The sequence below is a fragment of the Plectropomus leopardus genome, chromosome 20 (assembly GCF_008729295.1).
Source record: "Plectropomus leopardus isolate mb chromosome 20, YSFRI_Pleo_2.0, whole genome shotgun sequence".
Classification (NCBI taxonomy): domain Eukaryota; kingdom Metazoa; phylum Chordata; class Actinopteri; order Perciformes; family Serranidae; genus Plectropomus; species Plectropomus leopardus.
The window spans coordinates 28,020,134-28,046,302 of record NC_056482.1 but is presented as its reverse complement, the minus strand read 5'-3'; the positions used below and the strand labels follow the sequence as shown (position 1 = coordinate 28,046,302).

General features: G+C 37.6%; 1 protein-coding gene across 1 annotated transcript in view; it reads right to left on the bottom strand.

Annotated features, from left to right (window-relative positions):
- Positions 1-1,780: 1,780 nt before the first annotated feature.
- Positions 1,781-26,169, bottom strand: part of onecut2 (one cut homeobox 2) — a 35,250-nt gene continuing 10,861 nt past the window's right edge. Inside the window, exon 2 of the mRNA XM_042509089.1 lies at positions 1,781-2,070. Coding sequence (XP_042365023.1) covers positions 1,781-2,070 — 290 coding nt within the window. The remainder of the gene's footprint in view (positions 2,071-26,169) is intronic.

Here is a 26,169-nt window from a genome sequence, read left to right as displayed (position 1 = left end):
TCAAATCTCAAATCTACCTTTTAGTTTATGACGTTTTGGACCATAGATGTGGCTCGTATTTTTAAAACTCTACAGCTTTCGTCGTCAAAAAGCAAAAGTTTTTAGTGTGAAAACTGATGCTAAGATGCTTGGTGGAAACCGCTGCCCTGATAGATGAGTTATCATGATAACAAAAATGATGGGTGGGTGAAGCCAGGGTAAACTTTGGTTAGCTTTGGTTTCGCCGACAATGTTTCGGTCAAGGTGGAAATCCAGGGGAACGTTCGGGAAATGACTCTTTAAAAGTTGTGTGTGTTTCTGTAACGCAGGTGTTATTTTCTTGTCTGCAACAGAGTGTGTCTGAGTGTTACAGTGTGTGACGACTGGTGCCGAATGGATTTCAGCCACTGTTTAGAAAAAGTGGTATCCTGAGTTTTCTAAGATGCGAAGACCCACTCGGCTTGGCAGAGAGCCCCGGTTCTATTGCAAAGAAAATGTGCTTCAAGATTGTGCTCACATATATTCATATATAATACTTCACTGAACGCTAGAAGCTGAGAGAGAAAGCTTGTAATTCTACGTGTCGGTTCAAATCATGAGGAAAGCTGCATGTGCTGAATGTTTGCGTATCTGTGTGTGTTTGTGCTTGCATATTTTGCCATTTCCGAACTTAAAAAAAATCCTCACTGCCCCCTTTAAAGAGTCCAATCAATACATCTTTCCCTTTTTTTGTAAAATTGAAGAGTTTTGTCCATATCATCATTTTGTAGAAAAAAAAGTTGGTTACGTTAAGAAAATAATCCATCAACTTCAGGAGCATACTTTCTTGTTAAAAACATTTCGGAATCAACTCTTCAGTTTTTGTCTAATGGGGGAAACAGACTGTTAGTTTTGGTGAGTTTGTCGGTTGAAATCGGAGACTGTACAGCCAAATTAACACTGTTGTTGGACAGTTTTTACTCCATAATCCAGCCATAAATTAACAGATATATAAACTGACCAGTTGGACCCGCAAACTACTGATTTAGACAGATAAACCATTGTATGTTTGATGAAAAAAACATAAAATCCACTAGCTTTTCCCGTTTTCTTTCCAAGCTATCAGATTATTTTGACATGGTTTGTTTCAACCTAGGAATGTCCTCTCATGCATCTTTGGTTTGGTTAAAAAATATATATGTAATTCACAGTCCAATGTCACCCACAAACTGTTTGAAATCAAAATGCAGCCATGACTGCACAGATTTTGCCCTACAGTCTCCGAAATCCACCAAATTTTCATTATTTTTATCTTAAATCCCAGAGTTTCTAGCACATTCTGCAGTCTTTAAGCTTTCCTTGGTTTCTTGTTTGTTTGGTTGGTTCCTAGCTTATATATTGCATAATAGAAAACATATATCGTCTTCTAGTCTTTGGTATTTGGGCTAGTGTGTCAGCTTAGGGTTAGGGTTTGTCCTAAAGGAGACATCATCAGTTGAAGTCTACAATTCACAGGTTTTTTTTCTGCAGTGAGGTTTTTATGTTTTGTAGAGTTTACCCTTCAGCTTCGTTATGGATTCACGATGGATTTGCAAAAAGGCGGTTAGGCTACAAACAAGTCGTCGCAGTGAGCAGCCCCTCTCTCAGTTTGTCACCCTCGACAAAAAACAGACAAACAAACAAAAAAAATGTAAAAAGTTTGGTTATCCTCCTCGCTTCGACCGGACGAAACCTCGACCCGCGCCCTCCCCGTATCTCCGTCGCCCTGTCCCACCCGCAACCCCTCCCTGTCGCTTCCCCTCCCCCTACTCTCCGTCTTTTATCACGCTTTGGTACAAGTGCTGGACGCCGAAGATTGGGCGCCGGGGCTGGCTCCGTCGTCTGTCCATTTGTCCAGGCTCCGGCGGCGGGCGTTCATGAAGAAGTTGCTGACGGTGGTGAGTTCGAGGCCCAGCTGCTGCGAGATGGTGAGCTGCATCTCCTTGGAGGGCCGCTTGTTCTCCTTGAAGATAGCCAGCAGGGTGCGCCGCTGCAGGTCGGTGAAGACCAGCCGCGACTTCTTTGGTGTGTTGTTGCGGTCCTTCGCCGTGTCCTGCTCCTTTCGTTTGCACGCTGCGAGGAGGAGGGAGAGGGGGGAGAGACGGAGAGGAAAGCATCGGAGAGGAGGTGGGACGATGGGAAGAAGAGACAGAAAATAATAATGTTAGTGTTGTTTGTATTATTTGAACAACAGTCAGTATTTGAGGAGGATTTAGCAGCTTGTCTTATATGAAACAAACTGAAGGTCTTGTTAACAGAAGTTCAGGTTAATGTTTAAATGTGATGTCTGTTTCGTTTGTCTCTTTCACTCCGTCTTTGCTAAACTTTACCAACAACGTTCCAATATTTCAGTGATTAGGACATGACAGAATCATGAGAAGTGACATGCACTGCGTTTTACATTTCTGCACGCAAACATGTAATTTGTACGTTTCATAAGTATCATATCAACATTTCTAAAGTGATGTCGTGTATGAGCTGACTGCCATCTGGAGGTGGAGGGGATGGTGGATACCTACGCATGACGCCTGCCAAGCTGCAGACCACTGTTCAAGTCCAAAAAACAACAAAGCTGGTGTTTTTTTAGCAAGTCATACTGCATTTTCAGCTGCTTTTTAGCAACCAAATATGGTGTTTTTTAGCGACTGGTCCATGTGAGACCACTTAGGATAGTGCCACAAAAAGCAATTGTCTTTTACTGAGAAATTGCTGTATTTCACACCAGGAGAGTGCCATAAAAAGCGGTTGTTTTTTACCAAAACATTGCATTTCCTGCCAGGATAGTGCTACGAAAAGAGGAAGATACCTAGACATCACTGCATTTCCTGCTGGGATAGTGCAGCAAAAAGCATCTGTTTTTAATAGATGTTGCTGCATTTTCTGTCAGTATAGGAGAACGAAAAGCGTTTTTTTTTTTTTTTTTTTTGTTTTACCAGAACATTGCTGCATTTCCTGTTGTGATCATAAAATAAAAAGTTTTTGTTTTTTCATAGAGACATTGCCATATTTCCTACAGGGATAATACCATGAAAAGCAGTTGTTTCTGCCAACACATTATGGTGTTAGGATAGTGCCACAAAAAGAGGAAGTTTTTAACCTGGACATCGCTGCATTTCTTATTGGGATTTCTTGTTATTAAGATACTGCTGCATTTCCTGTTTGCTTTTTGTTTTGCTCTCTGCTTTCATGTTTTTGACAGAAAATCGAGCCAATTTCCTCTGGTTTTATGGGGTTAATATGTTGATCATACATTACTTAATCTGTTCTGAATAAGGTTTTTCTAAAAGTTTTTGTGCATTTGAATACTTTTGTCATGCTCTGTAACGTGTCTGCTGCTGTATCTCAGTCAGTCACTAAGGGGGGAAAAGGTGCGGGTGCGTTTGATTTCATTACCTCTCTGAATTGAGTATGCATGACTCTGAGCCCGGCTGATCAGTGCCAATCAGGTTAAGGACTCAATTCAGTAACGAAACTATTACGTAAGGCAAAACTATCCTTGTGTGCACAAATTCACACTCCTTCACACACACACACACACACACACACACACACACACACACACACACACACACTCGCGTCTCCTCTCAGCGTTTAGCGACCTGACGACAGATACAAATGAAAGAGCGCAGCTTGTTGTTTCCCTGCTGCTCTTTGTCTGATGATAAATGGTTGAGTAGTTTAAGAGCCTAATCAATACACATATATGATGTTTACACCGAGGGAAACATTCAAACCACAGACTCCTTATGTTTTTTTTTATGGCTGCAAGCCTACACCATTTCATCACATGGAAAATTTCAACATGCATTATTTTAGATCTGTGGAGACATTGTGATTTCCAGTCCAAAACATGATGTTAATTCTGAGTGCAATGAATGTACATGACCTGCTTTGAATTTGAATTTTGCTTTTTTAAACTCCACATTGTTTAGTGGTTGTGTAGTTGTGCATGGTGGAAAGTTGTTGGATGGACTGACTCAGACGTGCTGACGTCTCTGTTGCTCATCATTAAGATGGTTGTGTTTGTTTCTTCTTCTGCTCTCTGGAAAAATGAGTGAAATGTTATAAAGAATTCATGTTAACCCTCCACACTGTCAGGAGTCACACTGCTGTGGCTGTAATACAGTTTGTCACTGACAGGTGGTACTATTGATCTTTGAATATGAAAAACGCTGAGCCACAAACACACTGGGTTTAAAATGTATAAGCTGTGTGTGTGTGTGTGTGTGTGTGTGTTGTTGTGTGTATGTGTCACAGACAGAAAGCAGAAAAGACTCCCATGCTTTGAAACATCACACCACAGACAAGCCCACAGATAAATAAATTAAAGACTACTACTACTACTACTACTAATAATAATAATAATAATAATAATAATAATAAAACATCAAATTGTACACGTTAATTCTAGTATTTATTTATTTATTTATTTTAATTGAACCTATAATATACTACTACTACTCCTACTAATTACAATAAAAATAATAATAAAATAATAACCTAAGCCCTGGATTTTTATTTGGATAATTACAATTATTATGATGATATTGCCTTTTCTTTGCTTTTTGTGCCACCAATTGTGGATGTTTGAAAATCTTGTTAAAATCAAAAACAAAACAAAACTTCCTTTTTAAAAATCTTTTTTATAACCATAACCAAGTGTTTTTTGCCTAATTTTTTATTTTGTTCCTAATTTTACTATGGAGCTCTGGATTATTAATTTCAGCAACAATAATAGTAATAATAATGATAACAATAATAATATGATTAATAATATGTATTTATTTACGGAGTTGACTTATTACTAATGTTTTCATAGTTTGGACACAAATATTTTATTGTTAATAGATTGGACATATTATATAGTGCATACTAGATGAACGTCAACTTGGTGTCTCAATTTTGTTCTTGTTTATTCAAAGTCTAAAATAGACATGATCTTGAACTTTGGACCCGAATATTTACTGGGTGTTGAAATATCTGAATGTGAACTTAAATTTGTTTTTGTTAGGCTGAAATGTTCATGACTTTCATCACAAATGTTCAGTCAACTTCTGTTTTCTCTCAGACACCCAAAATCCTCTGTAACTGTGTCAAGCCATTATTTTAAGGTGTTCTTTTCACCACTAATTGTACTACCATTACCAGCATTACAGCTATTCTTACGTGCAAAACAACAACAAAAAAAACCCACATATAAAATATTCACAATTAACCGTCTTAAAAAAACTAGGATTTACTTCTAATAATGGATAATAATAATAATAATAATCTAGTAATTTTTAGGTCAAAATATGTCTAAATATCTAGGTTAAATCTGGGCTGAAATTGTTTTTGTTAATTTATTTTTTTGTGGATATATACATCAAAATTGTATCCAAAATACAAAATAGTGTCTTTACTTTTAGTAGTTGCATTTCTAAAGAATTGGAATAAATATTCATATGTACATAATTTTTTGTGCATTTTTGTAGTGTTTGTTTTGCACCTGTCATATCCTGACTGGCCGTGTGTTGATCATCATGAAGCTCTGGTAGCTGTGAGTAACTGGAGGTACTTCCACCTAACAGAAGAGAGTATACAGGTTTTTATTTTCAGTATTATTTCCATGCATATTACATGCATGCATATTAAACACTACTCCTGGTCTACAGAGTGACTGTAGCTGCCCAATGATGTTTGCACTTTGATAAACACATCTTATTTTGCATTTTCTGATGGCCAGTCACAAAAACTGTCAAGTACTGAAATAGTGTCAGGTCAGATTCATTTATTTTGTACTGCAGTATATATATAAATTTGGGGAAAGCTTCTTTTGGTAAATGACAAAGGACTTTTGTTAAAAAACGTCAATTCGAGTCCACTAAAAGTGCCATGGATGATCACCAAACCCACCACACTCCATGTAAATGAACAGTAATTATAGCGTAGAGAGCCAACATATTTTCACATCTAACTGGATGAATTAAGGTTTTTTTCCAACCAAACCAGAGTTGATGATTGTTGGAACAGTAGAAAGACAAACCAAGGCAGTTTTTTGAGTTTTATTTTGTTTCTGTGAACTTTGAATTATGTCTTTGGCGGGTTTGGCAATACTCTTTAAAAAAGATCTATCTCTGAAGGGATCCTTCCGCGTTAAAATAATAATCTGAGCCTGTCAGTGGCAAAAACAAGCACTTTTAGTGGATGTAAATTGACAGTGTGAACGTCCCCTGAATGCCTCTTGCTCTCACTCAGTATTGGTAATTTAAAAAAAATTTGCCTCCATCAGTAGCTTAGAAAACAAAAACATGAGAAAAAAGGTTGAAAAATAACAAATTAACCCTTTAGGTTTTGACTTATTAATTTGTAAGTATTTTTCTGGATTCTGAAAATCCATGAATAAAAATTTAAACCATAGGGAGGCAGTATGGGTTTATTGTAGTTGTGTATGTTTTTTTTTTTCCAATTTTACTTTTTTTACTGAATTGCAAGAGTGAAACAAATTATCTAACAACAGAACATACTCAAGAAACAACAATTTTTTAAACAAATACTTAAAATAGGTCAACAAAGAAGTAAAAAAAATTACTATTTCAGATATAGTAAAGAGATGTTCTCTGCACACCTTTCCCTTTCCGTTTCACTGTCTCTCCTTTTTCTGCTTAGTGTAGCTCGATGAAAAGCAGCTCGGCAGCAGTTCACCCCAGACTTAAAAAAAAAAAAAAAAGAAAAAAGTGCAGACACATTTACGTGTAAAAAGGGAGCAATCAAAATCACCCACCCACACACCAACGCAGTGTGCCGTCAATGGAGAAAGAGCACGCTCGAGTGATTCAATCAGGCTTTTTTCCCCTCTGGTCGAGGTTACAGTGAGGATCAAATACGCAATTATATTATTCAAAAGGGGTTTACCGGTTTGAGGAGGGGTGAGAGTGAGCAGAGGGGAGGGGTGGTTTTTCTTTAAAGGTAAGGGTTGAATCAATAGGATCAATAAAGCAGGGTTCCTCCGTCTTTCATCAGCTCTCTCAGCCTCTCGCGTAGACATCTGTGTGTTGCTAAATGCGTCTCTAACTGCAAACGAGATCAGCAGAAACACGGAGAACCTCTCGCCTTTCTATTTTTTGTCTCAGCGTGAGTCAGCTGTCACAGAGTGTCTTTCTCGTCCTTTTTATTATACACAATCATAGTGATTAAAACTGCAGTCGCAGTCGTCATAATTATTTCCCTAACGGCACAGTCATCGTTACGTCTTCATTTATACAACCATATATGCATATATATTTATGTGTAAATGTATGGGTATGTATTGATATGTGTAGTACTACACCCATGTATATAAGTATGAGTATAAATGTGTATACATTATATTTTAATTATTTTACCTTGTTTTCATATACTGTATAGTATTGTAAGCCTATTATGAAACACTTTGTGCCTCGGGTTTAGAAACAAAATCATTATTATTATGTGCACATCTCAGATTTAAAACGAGCAGGAATCATTAAAAAGTCAGCCAGAGATTTCTACCAACAAAGTGCGCTGTTGTGAATGCTAGCTTAGAAGCTGGATAACCACAACGGATAAAGTCTGCCAGTGACTTTTGTTTTAAGTCAGAAAGTCGTATTGAAAGTAATTCCTACATGATGTGAATCCAGCGTTTGGCCATTCACAACAGCAACACTAGACATTTTTAAATGACGACTTAAATATATCTGGCGTGCGTGAAATGTCCCTTTTTGACACATTAATAACCCACATCTGGTCACATCTTCTGAGAAACACAAGTTAACATTTAGAAACCCAATCGGCTGTCTCACAGCTGACCAAAAGGTCAAGCTTTCCAATATGGCAATTGAGAGGCATTATTCCACCTTAAAGCCTTTTCACTATTCACTTGAATGAGGCTGAGCCAAGTGCGAAGCTTCAAGAGCTGGTAACACTCGCGGCAAACACGTCAGCGTATGATACAGAGGTTTTAAGAGTCAAGAGCTGCTAAACGTCAGTAACAACATCAAGGTGATGTTTTATTGAGGCAGCCACTTCAAGTGAATATGGAGAAACTTAGAGGACAAACAGAGCAGAGAGGTTTGGCAGGGGCAGAGAGGAATGAAAGGAAAAGATGGATTGCAGAGGAGAAAAGGAAGATGATGAGGAGAGTGGAGATAAGGAAGACATAAGGAGACAAGAGGAGAAAATAGCAATGGACTCAGTTTCACCAAAAGAACAACTAAAGTCACTTTTGGGTAGTAAACAGGCTACTGTTTTGAGTATTTAAATTTAAGCAAACTTCTCTATTTCTGTTGTCTTTATTAGTTGTAACTGTAACGTATAATTTTAGAGAGTTAAACATGGTGGTCCGACCCGTTTGAGGTTTCTGTTTTGCCTTTCTAACATCTTTGATAAACCAAATCTACTGTTACCGAAGTGAATCAATGTTTTACTGTGGACGAGGCTGCAGCAAAACATATTTTAGCCACCTTAAAAAGATCAATGTCAGTTTAAGTATACACTACATTTTAATATTTCCTCCATTTTACCTCAAACAATAGCAGATTGAGCCAGTGGTAGAGCAGCGACTTTGACGTTCAGTGACGGAGTCTGGTGTTTTTGATGTAACAGCTTCAAATCTCCGTTTGTAAGGGCTGTCTTTTGGCAAAATAAAGCAGTGAAAATATTCTACATATAGGGTAAACTTAAACTGATATGGATTTTTAGAGGTGGCTTAAAACTTCTCAATTTGTTGATAATTGATTGTGGCCATGGGCAACAAGATAAAACAGATTTAATGGTGTCCCACAGGGCTATATCTCAGGCCCTTTTCTTTTTTTGCTTGTGGTACTCGCTTACTGGAAACACAGACAATACCCAGCTGTTATCTATATGTCTGAATGACAAGTTGAATGCATTTATTTGTGATATAAATCTATAAATAATAGAATTTCTTAAAGCTAAAAATAAGGAATAATATTAATATTTAATGTTAAGACAAACTTGAAAATTTGCTTTTTCTGTGTTTTTGAATATTTAAATCAATCTGTGTTTAATTTTAAAAAATATTTAATTATTAGATTAGACTGCGTATTCAATTTCTCAAATCCTTTTTTTGTAAAGCTTTTTTGCATTTATTCATTATGTGTAATACAGAATTAAAGTGATACTATGCAAGATTTCTTAAAAAAAACTATAGACTATATACGAAGTGTGTGGTGGTGTATTTATCTGTAGAAACCCTGCCCTCTGCCTGTATTTTCTTATTTTCGTCCATCCAAGGGGAAGCTAAAAAACATTTCAAACACAGTGCCAAATAAAAAAAAACACAAATATAGTGAACGAGATTGAATGTGAAGTTGAAGTCAATTTCGTTTACAAACTGTACAGACCATTACTGCATAGTATATACCTTTAAAGTTTATTAAAAGTAAAAGTTTATTGAGAGGAAGTGAGTGAGCAAGCAAGCTTTGGTTTCATTTTACAACAGAGAGAGAGAGGAGAGAGGAGAAAGAGGAGCTGAGCAGAGTCATTAGAGACTGTTTTCACCCTCACCACAAAGATAGATCACAGCCTGGCAGATTTAACAATACGGCCTGCAGTCCCCACAGTGCCGTGCATGAGTCCTGTTGCTGATGGACCGTTTCCCACAATGCAATATGCAATGGAAATGGAAAAGATACAAAAAGGCGACAAATATTTATAATGTTGGCCTAATCCCAGGAGGTCAAATGGTACAATGAAATACTACTAGACAGAAGTTGTGAGGCCTCAAAATGCAGATTCTCCTGCAGAAATAGAATCAGGATAAACAGGAATTCCTGTTTAATTCACTTTGTGCTGCATACACGGCCAAGTTTTATTTAAAGACCCTCTTTATATCAGTGAAATACTTATTTAAAAAGGAAATTAAGATAACATTAGTCTTAGTTTGGTGACAGAGAGAAATTTGGATTGGTTAAGGTTGATTTTTTTGTTTGATAAGAAAGATTATCGGCCAAAATTGAGTTCACAAAGTAGTGAGTGGGACAAACTTTACTTTAACATCAGTCTGTTTCCTTTCTAACTAGTCAAATTACCGCAACAAATGGTTGACTTCCACGTCACACTTTGCTACACGTTTTTGATGTTTTTTCTTGAAAAAATTAAGGAAAAAGTATGTTAAGCGGTCTGTCTGCACCTTTATCAGCTGTCAGTGTCATATTTAAACCCAACCGTATGTCACACTGCTCATCAAAGCATTGATCATAGAGTCTGACAAATAATCTAAATACTCTGTGAACAACTTAAGCTGCTTTTTCCTCATCAAGTTCTGAACAAAAACTTTCACCCACTTTATTAAATCGAATCAAAGGCTCGCACCAAATCACAAGATGCCGATAGCTAATTATGCACTCTGAGCTAACAGGAGGGTTTCCTTCTTAGGACGTTCAACATTTTCCTCATTTATCATTTTCATGGCCAGACGCAGTCATAGATAAAAGCGAGACATTGAGATGAAGAGGTAGAGGAGAAACGATGGACACAATGAGAGATTAAAACAAGAGAGCAGAGAGTTTGGGGATCAATAACAGCCGAATATAAACCACACAGATGTCTGTCAGGACATTACAGACAGACGGGCTTCCTTCTGTTAGAAAAAAGGATTTATAGCTCAAAGGTTCGCTTCAGCTTTCCCTTTTTCTCAACTTTCTTTGTGTCATTTCTTTTGTCTTTTATCACTACTTTCTCCATCTTTTCCTTTTCTTCTTTCATCCGTCTCCTCAGTCATTTTTTCTTCCTTTGTCGGCTCGTTTTTGTCTCGTCTGTCATCTATCCTTTGCATCCTCCTCGTTTTCTCCTTCATCGTTTCTCTTTTGTCTCCATTATCTCCCTTAACTCTCCATTGTCTTTCCTTTCCAGTCTTCCTCCCTAACTCTTTCTGCTTTTCTTCCTTCCTGTCTCCTTGCCTCTGTGTCTCCTTCCTCTCCTTCATCTTCCTGCCCCTCCTACATCTCTGTCTCTCTCTCTTTCTCCACGTCTCTCCTCTTCCCTCTCTCTCTCTGTATCTTTTTTTTATTGCACCATTACCACTTAAGCCTTGGTATCCATTACACAGAGGGCATATAAGTGCAGGGTAAGTAGTAAAGTCGCCCTTCAACATACACTTCGCCGCTCGTGTGTGGCGCCACATTTGGACGCTTCGACACTCCGTCATGAGCCGGCAGAGCTGAGCGATGGTTTGATGAAATCATCAATCAGCTGTGGCATGGTCACATTGTTACTGTGTCTGTGATGTCGTCGTGATGTCACTGGTGACTTTTATCACCCCCCAAAATAATAATCGTGGCGGTTAACTGTCGTTTAATTCTGCGTGCTGCCTTTTGACTGCGTGATCAGTAATGGTCAGCTGCTGAAAAGGATCTCTCCAGAAATAATAAAAAACAAATCCCAAAAACAATACCAAACATTTTAAACCGATTTAATTTAGAGAATTACATAAAGCCACTAAATTGCAAGGGCAAAAACCAAGCCCCTTTAAAAACCCTTACTGTGAAAAACCCTAAATTAACAAAGTGAGTAGAATATAAGAGGTGCATGACTTTACTGTAGTGTACAGCCATTATTTGGGGTAAATGTATTGATGAATTAATGTATTTTAATATATTAGGAAACTTAATGGTTTTTTTTCTTGTATTAACATGATTTAAAGGGAAAGGTTTTATAAGATATAGTTACCCCAAAATTTTGGAGTTACAATCCAAATGTGGACCCACATCACCAAATTTTGGTTAGTTATTAGAGACAATAATAGATTTTAATGAGTTTTCTTCATTGATTTAAATGTTTTTAAACAGGAAAAATGTTATATTTACATAATAACAGTATGTTAAGATTGGTTTTGACGAAAGATCCACATTTCCATAAAAACACCCACATTAAACTAATGAAAATACTGAATCTTTATGCACCTCTTTTGTTGCTTTACTGAAATGTCTTGATAAAATAGTCAAAAGGCGTTGCAGAGTTTTATGTCTAAGATCTTTCCATTGTTTTTTGGATGAGCAAACAAATACAAACAAACACGAAAGAGCTGAAATCATCTAAACCGTCTTTACTCAACACTCCACAGTTCTGGTTTTTACCTGTCCTGAAGCAAAGTCCTAAATTCTCTTTGTCTGAGAGACAAGAGACAAGACTGAGTCAAATCCAAGACGAGACTAAGACCTTCAAAAACACCAGTATTGAACGACGCACATAATCCAAACATAATTAAATAACATTGATTTATGGTAAGAAAATGTTGTTTTTTTAAATAATGGATGCTATGGAGTGTGGTGATGCAGTGTCAGTGTTGCATTCATGAAATGTCCACAGAAGTTGTATCGTTACTTCCTCGATTTGGGGTTGTTCTGTTGATTTTGGGGTAGAACAGTAAGCAGTTAGGCCTCAGTCTTGGCGTTTTTGTGTGTTAGCCAACTAATTTGTATTAATATCGGCCATTTTAAGTATGTTGTGCATGGTAATACCAATAGTAAAAGAGTCAACTAATAAAAGACGATCTTTATACTTTCAGGTCCTGTGGGACAAGTTTCCACTTCACGGATTCTACTTTGCGCCCTGTTTGGACGGGAGATCCTCTTTCCTCATCTATGGTGAGTTTTACTGATGATTCTGAGCTTAACACAAGTCAACTATCACTGGGCGGCTTTCCATTGAATCTCAAATTCTGCAAATTAAAGTTGCAAATATAAAATAGGTAAGTTTTTTCGCTAACATGAGGTGATATTTCAGGCGATTCCAAAAAGACATCTTTGGCAACACTGTGTCACTAGATATTTGGGTTAAAGTGAAGATGTTTCACTCTTTTCTGACAGCTTATGTTACAGTGCTCTTTACAATGACAGTAAGTAACTCACACGTTATCGTAACTGAACAATGACCAAAACTATGACAACACGATTGTAAAAAACAATATCCTTTCTAATAGCAGAAATATTAAAGCGTGCAGATTTTATGAGAGGCTGCAGCTCAGCAGGGCAGCCGGACAGACACACTTGATGCATCATATCTCAGCACTTAAACTCACACACACACACACACACACACACACACACACACACACACACACACACACTGATGAAGTACAGAGAGTCACAGCATTGTTGCAATCAGCACACCACTATAAGTGTTTGTGTGTGTGTGTGTGTGTGTGTGTGTGTGTGTGTGTGTGTGTGTGTGTGTGTGTGTGTGTGTGTGTGGTCGTGCTTAATGCACCACGATGCTCTCCTCCTTCTGTGTTGAGACGATAACCGGAAATGGAACAACAGACTAAAGACTGTCTCTCTTCCTGTCTCTCTCACTCACACACAGACGGAGCATGAATGAATCTGTGCGAATATTTATCCTTTAACATTACAGTATCACCTACAGATGTCTGAAAAACAAGGCAGCACTATCTTCTTGTTTAGCCTCAGAAATGTTGTAAAATAGTGGAAAACTCCTGTTGCCTCCAATTCCAGAGCTCAAACTTACACCTGAAGTTTGCTTGTGTTGTCCGCCGTCAGTCCGGTGAACTAATCAGCTAATGAATGATCCAACAATAGAAAATCAATATGTGACACCAGATGTTGAGATTATGTTGGGCGGCCACTAATAAATAAATGTGTGAGAAAACCTGAATTAGCATTTAGCTCAAACTATCACTGTGGCTGAGTGAGCTGTTAACATGGATTTATAGAAGTCACTGTTTGTGCACTATAGAAAAAGAAATGGTTGCACTTCCACTGTCTGTAAACAAACATCTATAATACGAACTTAAAAATGAAAATTGCTGCGTTTCATGCCCAATTTTTCATTTGCTTAAGATTCAGAGCACTGACACCAAACGTGTATTAATCCACTCCTAAAAATAGCCCTCATAAATACTACTACTACTACTACTACTACTACTACTAATAATATAATAATAATAATAATAATAATAATAATAATAATAATAACCAGATGTTTTACAAAGTGCGATAACAGACAAAGCAAGGCAGGAACTCTGGGAGTAATAAAATAAACGTCCACAAACATGCCAAACAGAGAAATTCAAACAAAAGCACAAGAACAAAATGTGAACACCAACCACCGGTGATCAACAAGAAAAAAACAAATACAGGAATAAAAGTTGTAAAACAGGAAGATCTCAAACAGGAGTTTAAGTAATAAAGAGTTGTAAGAATAAAAGCAATTACAGATTATAAAAATAATGTAAGAAATAACATAAGAAGACACTCTTTTTTGAGTAACATTAGCTAAAAACTACATTCCCCAGAAAATTATTGAGTGTTTTCAACAATGAAATAAGTATTTGAAAACTGTTCTCTAAAGATTTACATCTACAGTAGAATAAAACCAGCCTCAAGGTTGAAGCCCTTAATCATTAATAACAACAGACAGTATTTTGCAAGTAAATTCCTCCAACAACATGCAAACTAAGTGCTAATATGAATGTTTCAAAAGGTGTTTTAATGTAAAACATGCAGAGTTTTTGCACATCTACCTCTACATCACATCCAGTCAGATGGATAGATCTGTGACTGATTATACGGAGGAACAAAGAGGAAGAGAGAGCGAGTATTCAGTGAGTGTGTGTCCAGAGAGAAGCTTTATCAGTGTATAATCTGTATGTCCAAACGGTCAGTGGTGACATCACCGGACAAAGGTCTCCCCGCCCGTTTACACACACACACACACACACACTCACACACACACTCACTGTAATGTATCTCCGGTTGTTTACCAGGAGAAACGGGTTGGCCAATCGCAGCCTATGGGGGCTCAGTGATGTCATTGAGCTGATGAGGAAATGGCCTCAGAGGAGTTTGATGTCATCCACCTCTCTCTCTTTCTGTCTTCTTCTCCCCTTTTCCATTTTGTCTCATGCAGCTTCACGCAGTTTCGTTTTAGCCGTCCATCAGCAATTCTTAAGGTTGCTAAACAAACATCCGTGCTATAAATTTAACAACAGTGACAACAATACGCATGAAATACAATCAAAGCAATACGTGAGCAACGAAGGGTTGTTTTACAGTGCAGCTATGTTCCCTGCCAGCACAGTGCCACGAAAGCAAGTAGTTTTTCACCGAGGCGGTTATTTTTTACCAAGACATTGTTGCATTTACAGTTTGAATAGTGCCATAACAAGTGTTTTTTTTTTTTTTTTACCGGGACATATCTGTGTTTCTTGCTAGTGTAGTGCCAAAAAAGTGGTTGTTTTCTGCTGAGACATTTTTGCATTTCCAGGGGGAGAGTGCCACAAAATGTGATTGTTTTTTAACCTAGACATTTATGCTGTTTCTGCTGGTATAATGGCCCAAAAAGTGGTTGTCTTTTCCTGACGCATCGCTGTTTTCTCTGCTGTGATAGTGCCACAGAAAGTGGTTGTTTTTACCCAGACATTGTTGCATGTTCAACTTGAAAAGTGCCACATAAAGTGGTTGTTTTCTTCCAAGACATTATTGCATTTGCAGCTGGGAGAGTGCCACAGAAGGTGGCTGTATTTTCCCTGAGATATTGCTGCTTTTTCTGCTGGTATAGTGCCCTGAGTTACTGATACATTGCTGTTTTAGCTGCTGAGCTGGTGTCATGAAAAGTGTTTGTTTTTCTTCAAGACATCGCTGCATAATCTAGCTTAAATTACGAAAATTTGCTTTGACTCTTAAAATCCCCCTTGACCCCATACCTCTCTGTTTGTTAGATTTTTTTTTGTTTATTTGTTTGCTTCGTGTGAGACTCCTCAAACTCCTCCTCGACACCAAAAACATGTAGCAGGATTTAGGGTCAACTTTAATTTCATTTCTTCCTAAACCACATTTAAGAAAAATGACAAATAAATCTACCTTGTACCTTGCTCTTTTTTTGTTTGTTTTTCTGCCCATTGTACCTATAAAGTAAAAAATATTAATAAATAAAAAAATATACTGAAAATAAAAAAGACATTGCTGCATTTTAGCCGGCATATTTTCCATGGCTTAAAAAAAAAAAAAAATTGAGGCATCAGTTTCCAGTGGCTTTTTAAACCAGGTATTTTATGCCAAAACATCTTTTCCCAACCCAAACCGAGTGGTTTTTGTGCCTAAGTCTAACCACTAGTTAACCACAGTCATTGAAACATAACTTTCCAACATATCTGCTGCATAATAACATGCAATCATAACATTGTTGTTATTTTTGTATCCATCTTAGTTTTTTGTGGCAACTGGGTTATGTCATGGGGTCAAAAAAGGCTTTTTCTCATAGAATTACACTGACATTTTGCATCACAACCACCTTGAAATGATTTGTTTCAATATAAGAATTTGATGAATTCAGTCTGATAATTTTTTGAAAATTTAAAAGAGTTGCATGGTTAAATCACCCAGTTCAAGTTAGTAGAGATCTAAACCAGAAATTAGGCTCTCAGTCAGCAGGGGACTCTAGTGCACTTGCTTTTTCGGCCCATAGATGAAGAAGATTTGGGTGATTTCAAACCTAGGAAGTCCAACTTTAATGCACCTCGAGCAATTTTTATAGTAAGGAATGCAGCGTGCCGATTATGCTGTACCTAGTTCTCTTTTGACATCTATGGTGGATTTCCAAAGTAGAAACAGAAGTAAAATCCCAGCAAATTTAAAAGAACTGAAAATGGTTTGAATTAAAAAACTAAACAAAACAGGGAAATAAAAGTTTGGTGTCAAAAGCAAAGGTAAAAAAAAAAAAAAAAAATCTGAATGTTCACAAACCTTTAACCTGCTGAATGTTGACAGTGAGGATAAGTCAGAGGGAAGCTCTGTTTGGACATCAAAACACACACACACACACACACACACACACACACACACACACAGTGACAGACTAATAAGTGATGAGTTAACCGGCCTCTCAGTACCTTTTTCTTATCAGTGGTGTTTTTTGGCAGCCCGAAGCCATCGCCGCTCAGTCTCACAGCTCACAGCGCCAACAGTGAACAAACATGGGAAACAAAGATAATATTCTCTGATCAATAGATTGTATTGTAATCGGTGATTGATCAGAAGGAGGCTGGGCAGCTATAAACGGACATCCTGGCAAACCGCTCACCGCTGTGTTTGTCTCCAAACGATCAGCGGCAAGTGATACGAGTTGATCCGATTTCCTGCTCCGAGAGATAAAAAGAAGCTCAGACACAGAAGACTGAGATTGTCCATATACTTTTGGCTATACTATACTGTACTGTAATACTTTTTTATACCCTTTTTCTTACCCAGTTTTATTTTTTTTTTACTTCTTTTATGTCCATAGTTAATATTTGGGTTTTCTTTCTCTGCTGTTAGGAATTATTAACTTTATTTTTTCTATCTAGTATTTTTCTCCGACATGTTTTCTTCCTCTCCGTTCTGCTGAAGCTGTCTCCATTAAAGGCTGTAATATCTACAATTGGATGCCATCCATCCAATATGAAACATAATCCAATAACAGACAGATTCAGCTTAATGAATCCAGTTATGTTGGCACAATCAAATCGAGGAGGATTCCCTTCAAACCCATCTGTCTGATACACATCACACCGGCTGCTTTTAATGCTTTTACCACCAAATCTGCAGGAGGTGAGTGAGAGGGGGAAATAAGACCAATCTGACCGTCAAACTGTTATCTTAGTTTAAACAAAAAAAAAGGTTGGATTTAATCAGGACAAGCAGTACCAAAGATAAGACAAAAAGTCAACAAAAAAACACAAAGTGTGTTTGTGAGCTAAAGAAACTCGTAAATCATTCAGAGAAGATCTGAAAAACGGAAACATTCAATCATGTTTTCAGATGAACATTTTAACAGGAATTTTACACAGTTGGAGTTGGTTTAAGGTCACTTTTAATCTTTTTGTTTTGTTTATTTAAGATTTATCCAGTGGAACTCGTTTGAGCTCGCTCGACTCTTAAATGTAGTTTCTGCAGTCCAAAAATACCCTAAATTTGCGTGTTTCATATGCATCATGTTAATGTTTCTCAAGCTGCAGACCACTGAAACCAGCAAACAACAAAAATGCTTGTGATTTGGTGAGTCATTGCTGTGTTTCCAGCAGCTTTTTAGGCACCAACTGCAGTTTTTAAGGTGCATTGTTGCAGTTTTTCCCAGCAGAGAAAGTGCCACACAAAAAAGTCATTTTTCGCAGAGGCATTGCTGCTTTTTCAGGACAAAAAACAGGTATTTTAAGCCAAAACATGACCTTTTTCCAACAATAACCAAGTTGTTTTTGTGCCCATACCTAACCACAGTTAAATGTAACAAAGTTTGATTGGATCTGCTACAAAATAACGTGCAAATGTAACATTTCCGTGCTTTACAGAAACATACAGTGACAAATTAACACCAAATTATGTTGTGTGTTTGCTCAGCGAGAAAGTGTTTGTTAATGAGTCATAAGACATCATAAATCATCCTAGAAGGAGTAGTTGCTTCATAAAATTAAACATAACAATTTAACATGTTTAACATTGTTAAACAAAAAAAAAAACATCTAATGCATCGAAATGGCTTTTGCGATGCAATTTTGGTTTTCTGTCTGAACACAGTCGCCTAGATTATCTCTTCTTTACACATCAGGGCATAATGAATAGAGATTTGTTGTCAATATTCTTGTCGTGTTGTAGACATCATCAAATACTTATCAAAATTTAAGTCCGGTAGAGCATAATTACAAAGCTGTTGACATGTAAAAACAAAAGGATGTTCTGTGGAAACGCCTGGTCCACAGGAATTTAATTTTGCAGGGAAATCTGTTCAATGTAATGAAATAATCACACTCAGCAGACCGCTCGCAAGGATGAAATAAATAAGCTCAAATCTGTTCTATCAAGCTCAACTTTTCAAACAGAGGAAGCTATTAGCTGTATTACACCATCCGCCCCTAAAATCCCTGCTCTGATAGAACTGCATCATATTCTGTGAGACCGGAATTGATGTTTCAAAAACATCTCTTCAACAAACTAAAATGAACATATCACACTTTTAAAACTCAACAAGGTGACGTACGGCCTCGCACATCGAGGAAATGACTGGTACGGTGGCCCCGAATGCTCAGTTTACACGCGGAAACCAACAATGAACCAAACATTTTACCACTTTCCCAACACATAGACAAGAGACGGTCTGGTAGATAGAGAGATAATGTTTACTAAAAAATATATATAAATAAATAAAAAATTACAATCTGACCTTAGCGTTGCCATGTGCAGATATTTGAGAGAGAAAATCAGGATTTTTTTTACAATTGTCCAACGTTTTCTCTGGTGATGCGGTTGAGTTGCAGGATAATTTGTGTCCTTTATAGATAAAACTGGTACCTTTCAGTTACCGAGTTATTAGTTTAAATATAACAATTTAATTCAATTTTATCTATAAAGCCCATTATTGCAAATCACAATTTGACTCAAAGGACTTTACAGCATACGACATCCCTCTGTCCTTAGACCCTCACATCGACTAAAAACTCCCCCAAAAACCCTAAACGGGGGGAATGGTATTATTGCTCATAAAAGCGGATGTTTATCATCATGACCCAGTTAGATGCAGCTTCTCTTTTCTCCTTTTGTCTCTCTGTTGTATAAAATCAGCTCTCTCTCTCTCCCCCTCTGTCTCCGTCTACCCCCCTCCCCCACCTCTTCCAGGAACTGGTCTGGATCAGGTTCCTGCAGATCAATGGAGATCTGGGTCCGCACCGTTTACGTTATCGTTGCCAGTATTAATGCTCTTTTAATCTGCTCGGGATTACAGCCATCGATCCACATCATCCATCCGCACGCACAGTGGAGCCCAAAACTGCTGTTTCACACACACACAGACACACACACACACACACAGAAAAACACACCGACTCCCAGACAACAGAGGGACAGAAACCAAAATAACAGAAAACACCAACATGAGCAGGGACAGGAGCAGGAAGGACAACAAACAGAATGTGCGTCCACTTCCTTGTTTGTGTTCGGTCTCAGTATCTGACCAGCAGAGTATTGATCCGTTATAGATACACATCAGCACATTTACATAGAGAGGGCCGTCAGCTGCAGCCGCAAACACACACATCACAGAGCAGATAAAAGTAAGACGGATTTAAATAGTGTTTGGTTTGTAATTTGTGAAATATGATGAAAATAATAATAAACATAATAATAACACATATTATGTTATTAATATTATATATTAATAATAACATGTAATGTTTTTTGAGCTTAATAATAAAAATGACAACAATAATAATGGATTTGTAAAAGGTAAAAATATATCTAATCTTTTTTTTATCCCCATAAAATTTGATAATTCTTTACATTTTATTAAGTCTTGATTAATTAATTTTTTTTATATAATTGTATTTATTTTTGTAATGCTAAATTAAATATAATTGATTTCTGTGAATGTTTTCGATATATAATAACAATTATTATCATCATTAATATATAGAATAATCTTAATTTTAAACATAATTTTTTTCCCCATCTCCATATGATATTCTTTTTCATTCATAAAAAATAATAATTGCCATTTTGATTATTATTGATTTAAATTTTGTATTTTATATTAAATTGTCTAATTATTGCTGATTCTATATGTCAAAACTAACAATGATAAAATTATACCAACATAGGAATATCAATCAAAATCATACCAATAGAATTTTAATGTATTTTTTTATTTCTGTATTTGTTTGTCCTCAGAGGTAAATGCAGGTTTCTGGTCAGACACAAGGTCAAACCAGACCTTGTGTTTATTTCCCCCCTCTTTTTTCTTTTTTTTAAAAACACTGTTTGTCTTTCACTATAAACCCTCCGGCAGCCTGACGGGTCCGTCCCGCCTGTCGTCGTTCATTACGCCTCCGGACAGAGTTATTTCAGCAGCGCTGTGACACCAATACTAATGAACCTGAGGGAGGGAGGGACAACGAGAGGGGTCAGGGAAACGAGAGCGCAAAGACAGAAAGAGTGAGCGAATTCAAAAGGAAGAAGACATAAAAACCAAAGGGAACAAACGAGCAGCGACAGAGAGGAATTAATGGGATTGGGGAGTGACGTTCTGTCGGCTCGGTCTGTTTAAAGGTGCTCTTTGTGCCTCATATAAACATCAATACATTTACCCCACATAATGTTTGTGACATATTGTAAACAATTTATCAGGCTGTGCTCTACTCGTCTCCTTTAAACCCAGAACGACCGAAACAAGGCCTCCGTTCTGGGTCAGGTCTGACCTAAATTGCCACCAGTCTCTGGTATTGATTGGACCTGAGACACTGTGAGCAAACATACGCTGTCGAACAAACCTGAACATGTTTTATTGTTTACACGATAAAAGCCTCTTGACATGCGTCAATGACAAGTCAGGAGGGTCCTGAACATATCACACATATGTGAATTAACAGAAAACCACGTCTCTTTATGTGAATTTGTCTCACATTAAATGTTTCTTGCTGTTATCAAAATAATTTTAGTCAAAAATAACAAGCAATAAATAACAGCAAAACTCCATGTAAAGACAGACAGGTGTTTGATCTGTGGTGTACGCAGATAAATTTAGTTAATCAGAGTAAAAGTGTAAATTAACAAGGACGCGGTTAATTGAAATTCAGTGACTTGATGCTTGAATAAGCGGTCTAAGGACCTACCTATACCTACTCTTCTGGCTCAACCACCAAATACTGGACATAGGGTGCCAATGTTTTTATGGTTCGTGGAGAAAAATCACGGTATCGTGGTCACAGATAGGATGGCTGAGTTTTGACACAGACAGATATTTAATTCCTCTTCTTACCAACTGCTGAGGTGTTTTACATGTCAGATTGCAAATCTGAAGATGCCTTTAGAGAAGACTATAATTAAAAATATATATTAATCCTATTAAACCTGTATCGTCGTCACTTTTCTTTAGGTATTTAAACCTTTGAACCCAAAGCAAAATGGTTTATTTAATTTTATAAGAATTAAAAGACAGTGAAGAACTAAGAAATGTTCTACCAATCTGCAAGATATAAGTAATTTAGAAAATAATTTTTTAACAAGAAATGACCCAAAAATTAGCAAGAAATTTGGAGAAAATGCCAAGAAAATTGCCTGAAAATTAGCAAAAAGTAAAAGAGAGTAAAACAAACAAGGAAATGAGTTCAAAAAATGTAATAATATTGCTACATACTTTAAAATATGTAATTATGACAATTATAAATATAGTTTTCTAGACATTTAAGTAAAGCTAGTTTGCTCAGGTTTCAAAGGGTTAAACGATGCCACCTGCCAAAGTGGCTGGTGAGAGTGCCTCTGTTACCCACATTTGGCAGGTGGGCGGTTGTTAATTTTCAAGCCCTGAATACGCAACATAAGGGTAGCTGAGCTGACGCTGGTGCTAGCAGGCTCCTCATCTGACTCTGCTGCAGGGCAGCATCCAGATAAATCAGATGACGTATGCAGATAAGGATTGCAGGTGAGGAGACTAGAGAAGTTTTGACGTGACCAAAGCAACAAAATGAAGGTTTCAGCCTTTATGTTATTCATTGAAAAAAAACTGCATCATATTCATTCAGCAAAGCACCAAGCTCCTGATCAAATCTGTAAACTCCAAACTTCAGCCCCGTGTGCTCAGCCTCTTAGCAACCTTCACTGTAGCGTCCAATAAGAAAATCAGAGGAATAGCGTAGTGATTTTTTGTTAAGTCTGTCCGCACCAATTACGGCGGGACGGTGGTTGTTGGAGAGGTAGAAGTGTTGCAGGGGCCAACTGAGCGGCTCGGGTTCAGGGGAGAAAATGGTCCTGTCGCCGCTTTATTACGCCGGTCAAATCAAACGTGACACCTGGACTCTGAGCTCATCGAGGCGGAGCGCATAGAGAATACACACAGCACAATCACTGAGAGCTACACACACACACACACACACACACACACAGGTAAGAAGCAGCAAGGAGGACAGCAGCACAATTTTGAATCATGCTTAAAGGACCGTATCAGTTTTTTCACATCATTTTCCCCCGATGCATTCTGAATGCAGCGCATTAGTGGTCATATCTTACCACAGCCGCTTTGTTTAAAACTCGTCTTTCTCCAATTAAAGACTACATTTCCAATAAGTCCACCCAAAAGACAATGAACATAAGTAATTTTTCTTTTTTCTCAGCCATCAGCTGAATCCTCAAGCTGCTGTTTCGTAATATAAAGAATTACCTTATTAAACCTTGTAGATCACTACTGAGTTGTATATTAGTACGCCGCTGAAAATAGTCCCCAACACATGCACTATTGACTTGAGTTTGAGTGATGTTTGCTGAAAGTGCTCAGCTGTATTAGGATATTACAGTTGGCTCTTTTAGGTAAGCCCGATGATGTCATAGTGATGGCAATTGATTTTTCATTAGCAGACATTATGGGAAAAGTATGATCGCGTGTTTTTGGAGGTTGACACATACTCGTGACTCAAAGTCAGGAAGTCTCATTCTCGGTTGCTATTTTACCATCTTTTATTTAAATCAGACTCTCTCAACTGTACAAAAGTGACAGAATAAATCTTTGGAGTTTAATTTGTCATTTACAAACTTCAGTGTGTGGTATCCAAACCCAACTGGGAGAATAAATGTTTGAATTTTCCGTTTCTGTAAACCACGGATATGTTACATTTGTACATTTTTATGTAGCGGATATGTTGAAACCTAACAGGGCTGTGTTAAATGTGTAGTATGTTGAGGAAAATAGCATATTTTGGTTTTAAATACCCACATTTATTGTCACAAAATTGCCAAGATGTGTTGTTATAAACACCTATGTTAAGTGGCACAATTGCTGCTGGAAACACAGCCATGGGTGGCAAAAATAACGCGTACAGTAGCACAAACACGAGTGGAAATGCTGCAATGTGTTGTCAAAAATACCCACATTTGGTGGCAGGAGCACCAGTGGAAATGCCAACTTGATTAAAAAGTAAATTACGTAGATTCAATAGTTATATTTTCATTGATCTGCATATGAAGGCAGATACATTTTTAAAAAGTTTGTAAAAAGCCCAATCATCAATAGATGATAGCCAATCGATGCATTCCTCTTTGCTCGAAACGGACTGTTTACCTGCATGCAACCAAAGCCCGCTCAAACGTGATTGGTCAATAATTATTGGAAACGGAAACCAGAATGCTTCTAATATCATTTGCTTTCACATAAACATATATATTTTTTCCTGATGCAGATATGATAGCCACATACAGATTCATTATTTTTATATTGTTGTTCACTGACTAAAATGTAGCAACATTTCCTAACACCTAAATTATAAAATAAAGGACATTCTTCCAAAAAAACACGAGTTGAGTCAGAGATTTAGGTCTGTTAGGATACTACTAGCCACTGATTTTCTTATGCAGCTATTTTCACATTTGCAGATGCACTCCACAAAACCTGTAAACACACTTAGTCATCACGTCTCACTTTTCCAGCCTCAAAAACTGCTATCGACAGAATAGGACAGAGATAACGGTGTCTGTCAAATCTTCTCACGCTGACACACAAACAAACATCAAAAGTCTCCTCTCAGCAGCCCGAAATCCATTATTACAGATCAATAGCTGCCTGTGAATATGCAGGAGGTCGGAGCAGAAACCCTGAAAACGGACACAAACTGTATTCCCACAGTCTGAAACTGAAAAGCCAAACACACACACACGCACGCACGCACACACACACACACGCACGCACACACACACGCGCGCGTGCACGCACACAGAGTAACTGCTGGTAATCTGTGTCATAAAGCAGGGTCCGGCTCATAAATAATGCACTGTGTCTGCTTGCAGCAGGATGCGTAAAATGGAAAATATTTAGGTTCAGTCATTCAGATTTTCAGCACAATTTGACTCTAAGTGGTCTCGTTCTGTTCTGTGACTGACAGGACATTATCGGAGAAGTCTGGTGTTTTTCTAGATTCTCCGGAGGTCAACAAACCCCATGAAAATTGCATAATCCATCTTCGGGAGGCTTTTAATGTGAAACATCTTTAGTAAGGGTCGATTTTCAAAAAACGGCAGCGTAGAAGTGTTTGAATTGATGTCAGTGAGAACAGTATTTGTGTTAAAATGAGTATGACATGACTCTGTTGGTGTACTGTTGGAATTAGTGCTTTTAAAGTATACATTATACTGAATTAACCACGTCGACTATTAGAGTACTTCTCTCGTGTGTTTTTTCGTTTGTGCTGACTATGGCTCCTCTAAGAGCTATTCTCTTCTAACACTGATTTGAGCATCGTTGCCTTTTCATCCATAATTCACTTGGAGTCATAGGCAGGCAGCATCCTCCAACCAAACAATGGACTCCTCCTCACTCTCCCTCTCTCCCTCTCTCTCCCTCTCTCTCTCTCTCTCTCTCTCGCTCCCTCCATTTTGCCTGGTTAACCCGGCTGCGAGGTGAAGAAGAAGTGAAGTGAGCAGACCGAGGCGGGTCACGCCGAGATTCCCATCAATAATTCATCGGGCCGCTGCTGCCTCTGCTCTTGTGTTCAATTCCCCCGACGATCACATAATACCTCCCCCCAAAAGGGAGAGAGAGAGAGAGAGAGAGAGAGAGAGAGAGAGAGGACAGAGATGGCGAAAGAAAGACAAAGATTCACAGTGAAGGGAGGAGAAGGAGGCACAGAGGAAACACTCCAGAGAAACATTTAGACAGAGATTTGTGCCTCTTTTATCATAGTATACTGTTTAGTAATGTGCATATCATTTGTTGGCATTTTTCAAAATGCTGAATTTTTACAGTTATATTGAAAAGCTTGTAAAACTGCTCGGTTGCTAGAAGAAAATTTTGGAATTGTACATTTCTGCCAACCACAGATATGATACATGTCCGCATTTCATACGTGTCATATCAACATTTCTAAAGTGATGAATTAAAGGAGGCAACTGCAGACCTCTAACCACTGTTTGACACCAAAAACAACAAAACAAACAACAAAAAACAACAAAACTGTTTGTTATTTTGGAGAACTATTACTGTTTGTTCATCAGCTTTCTAGGCTCTAAAACAAAGGTGTTTTGTAATCTGTCTGTTTTAGCGACTTTTTAAGCTTCAAACATGTTGTTTTTTTTTTGTAGCGACAGCGTCTGTTTTTCCAGCTACTTATTAGGCTCCAAATATTAGTATTTTGTAGCAACCTGTATGTGTTTTTAAAGTGTCCAAATATAGGTGTTTTATAGCAAGCATCTG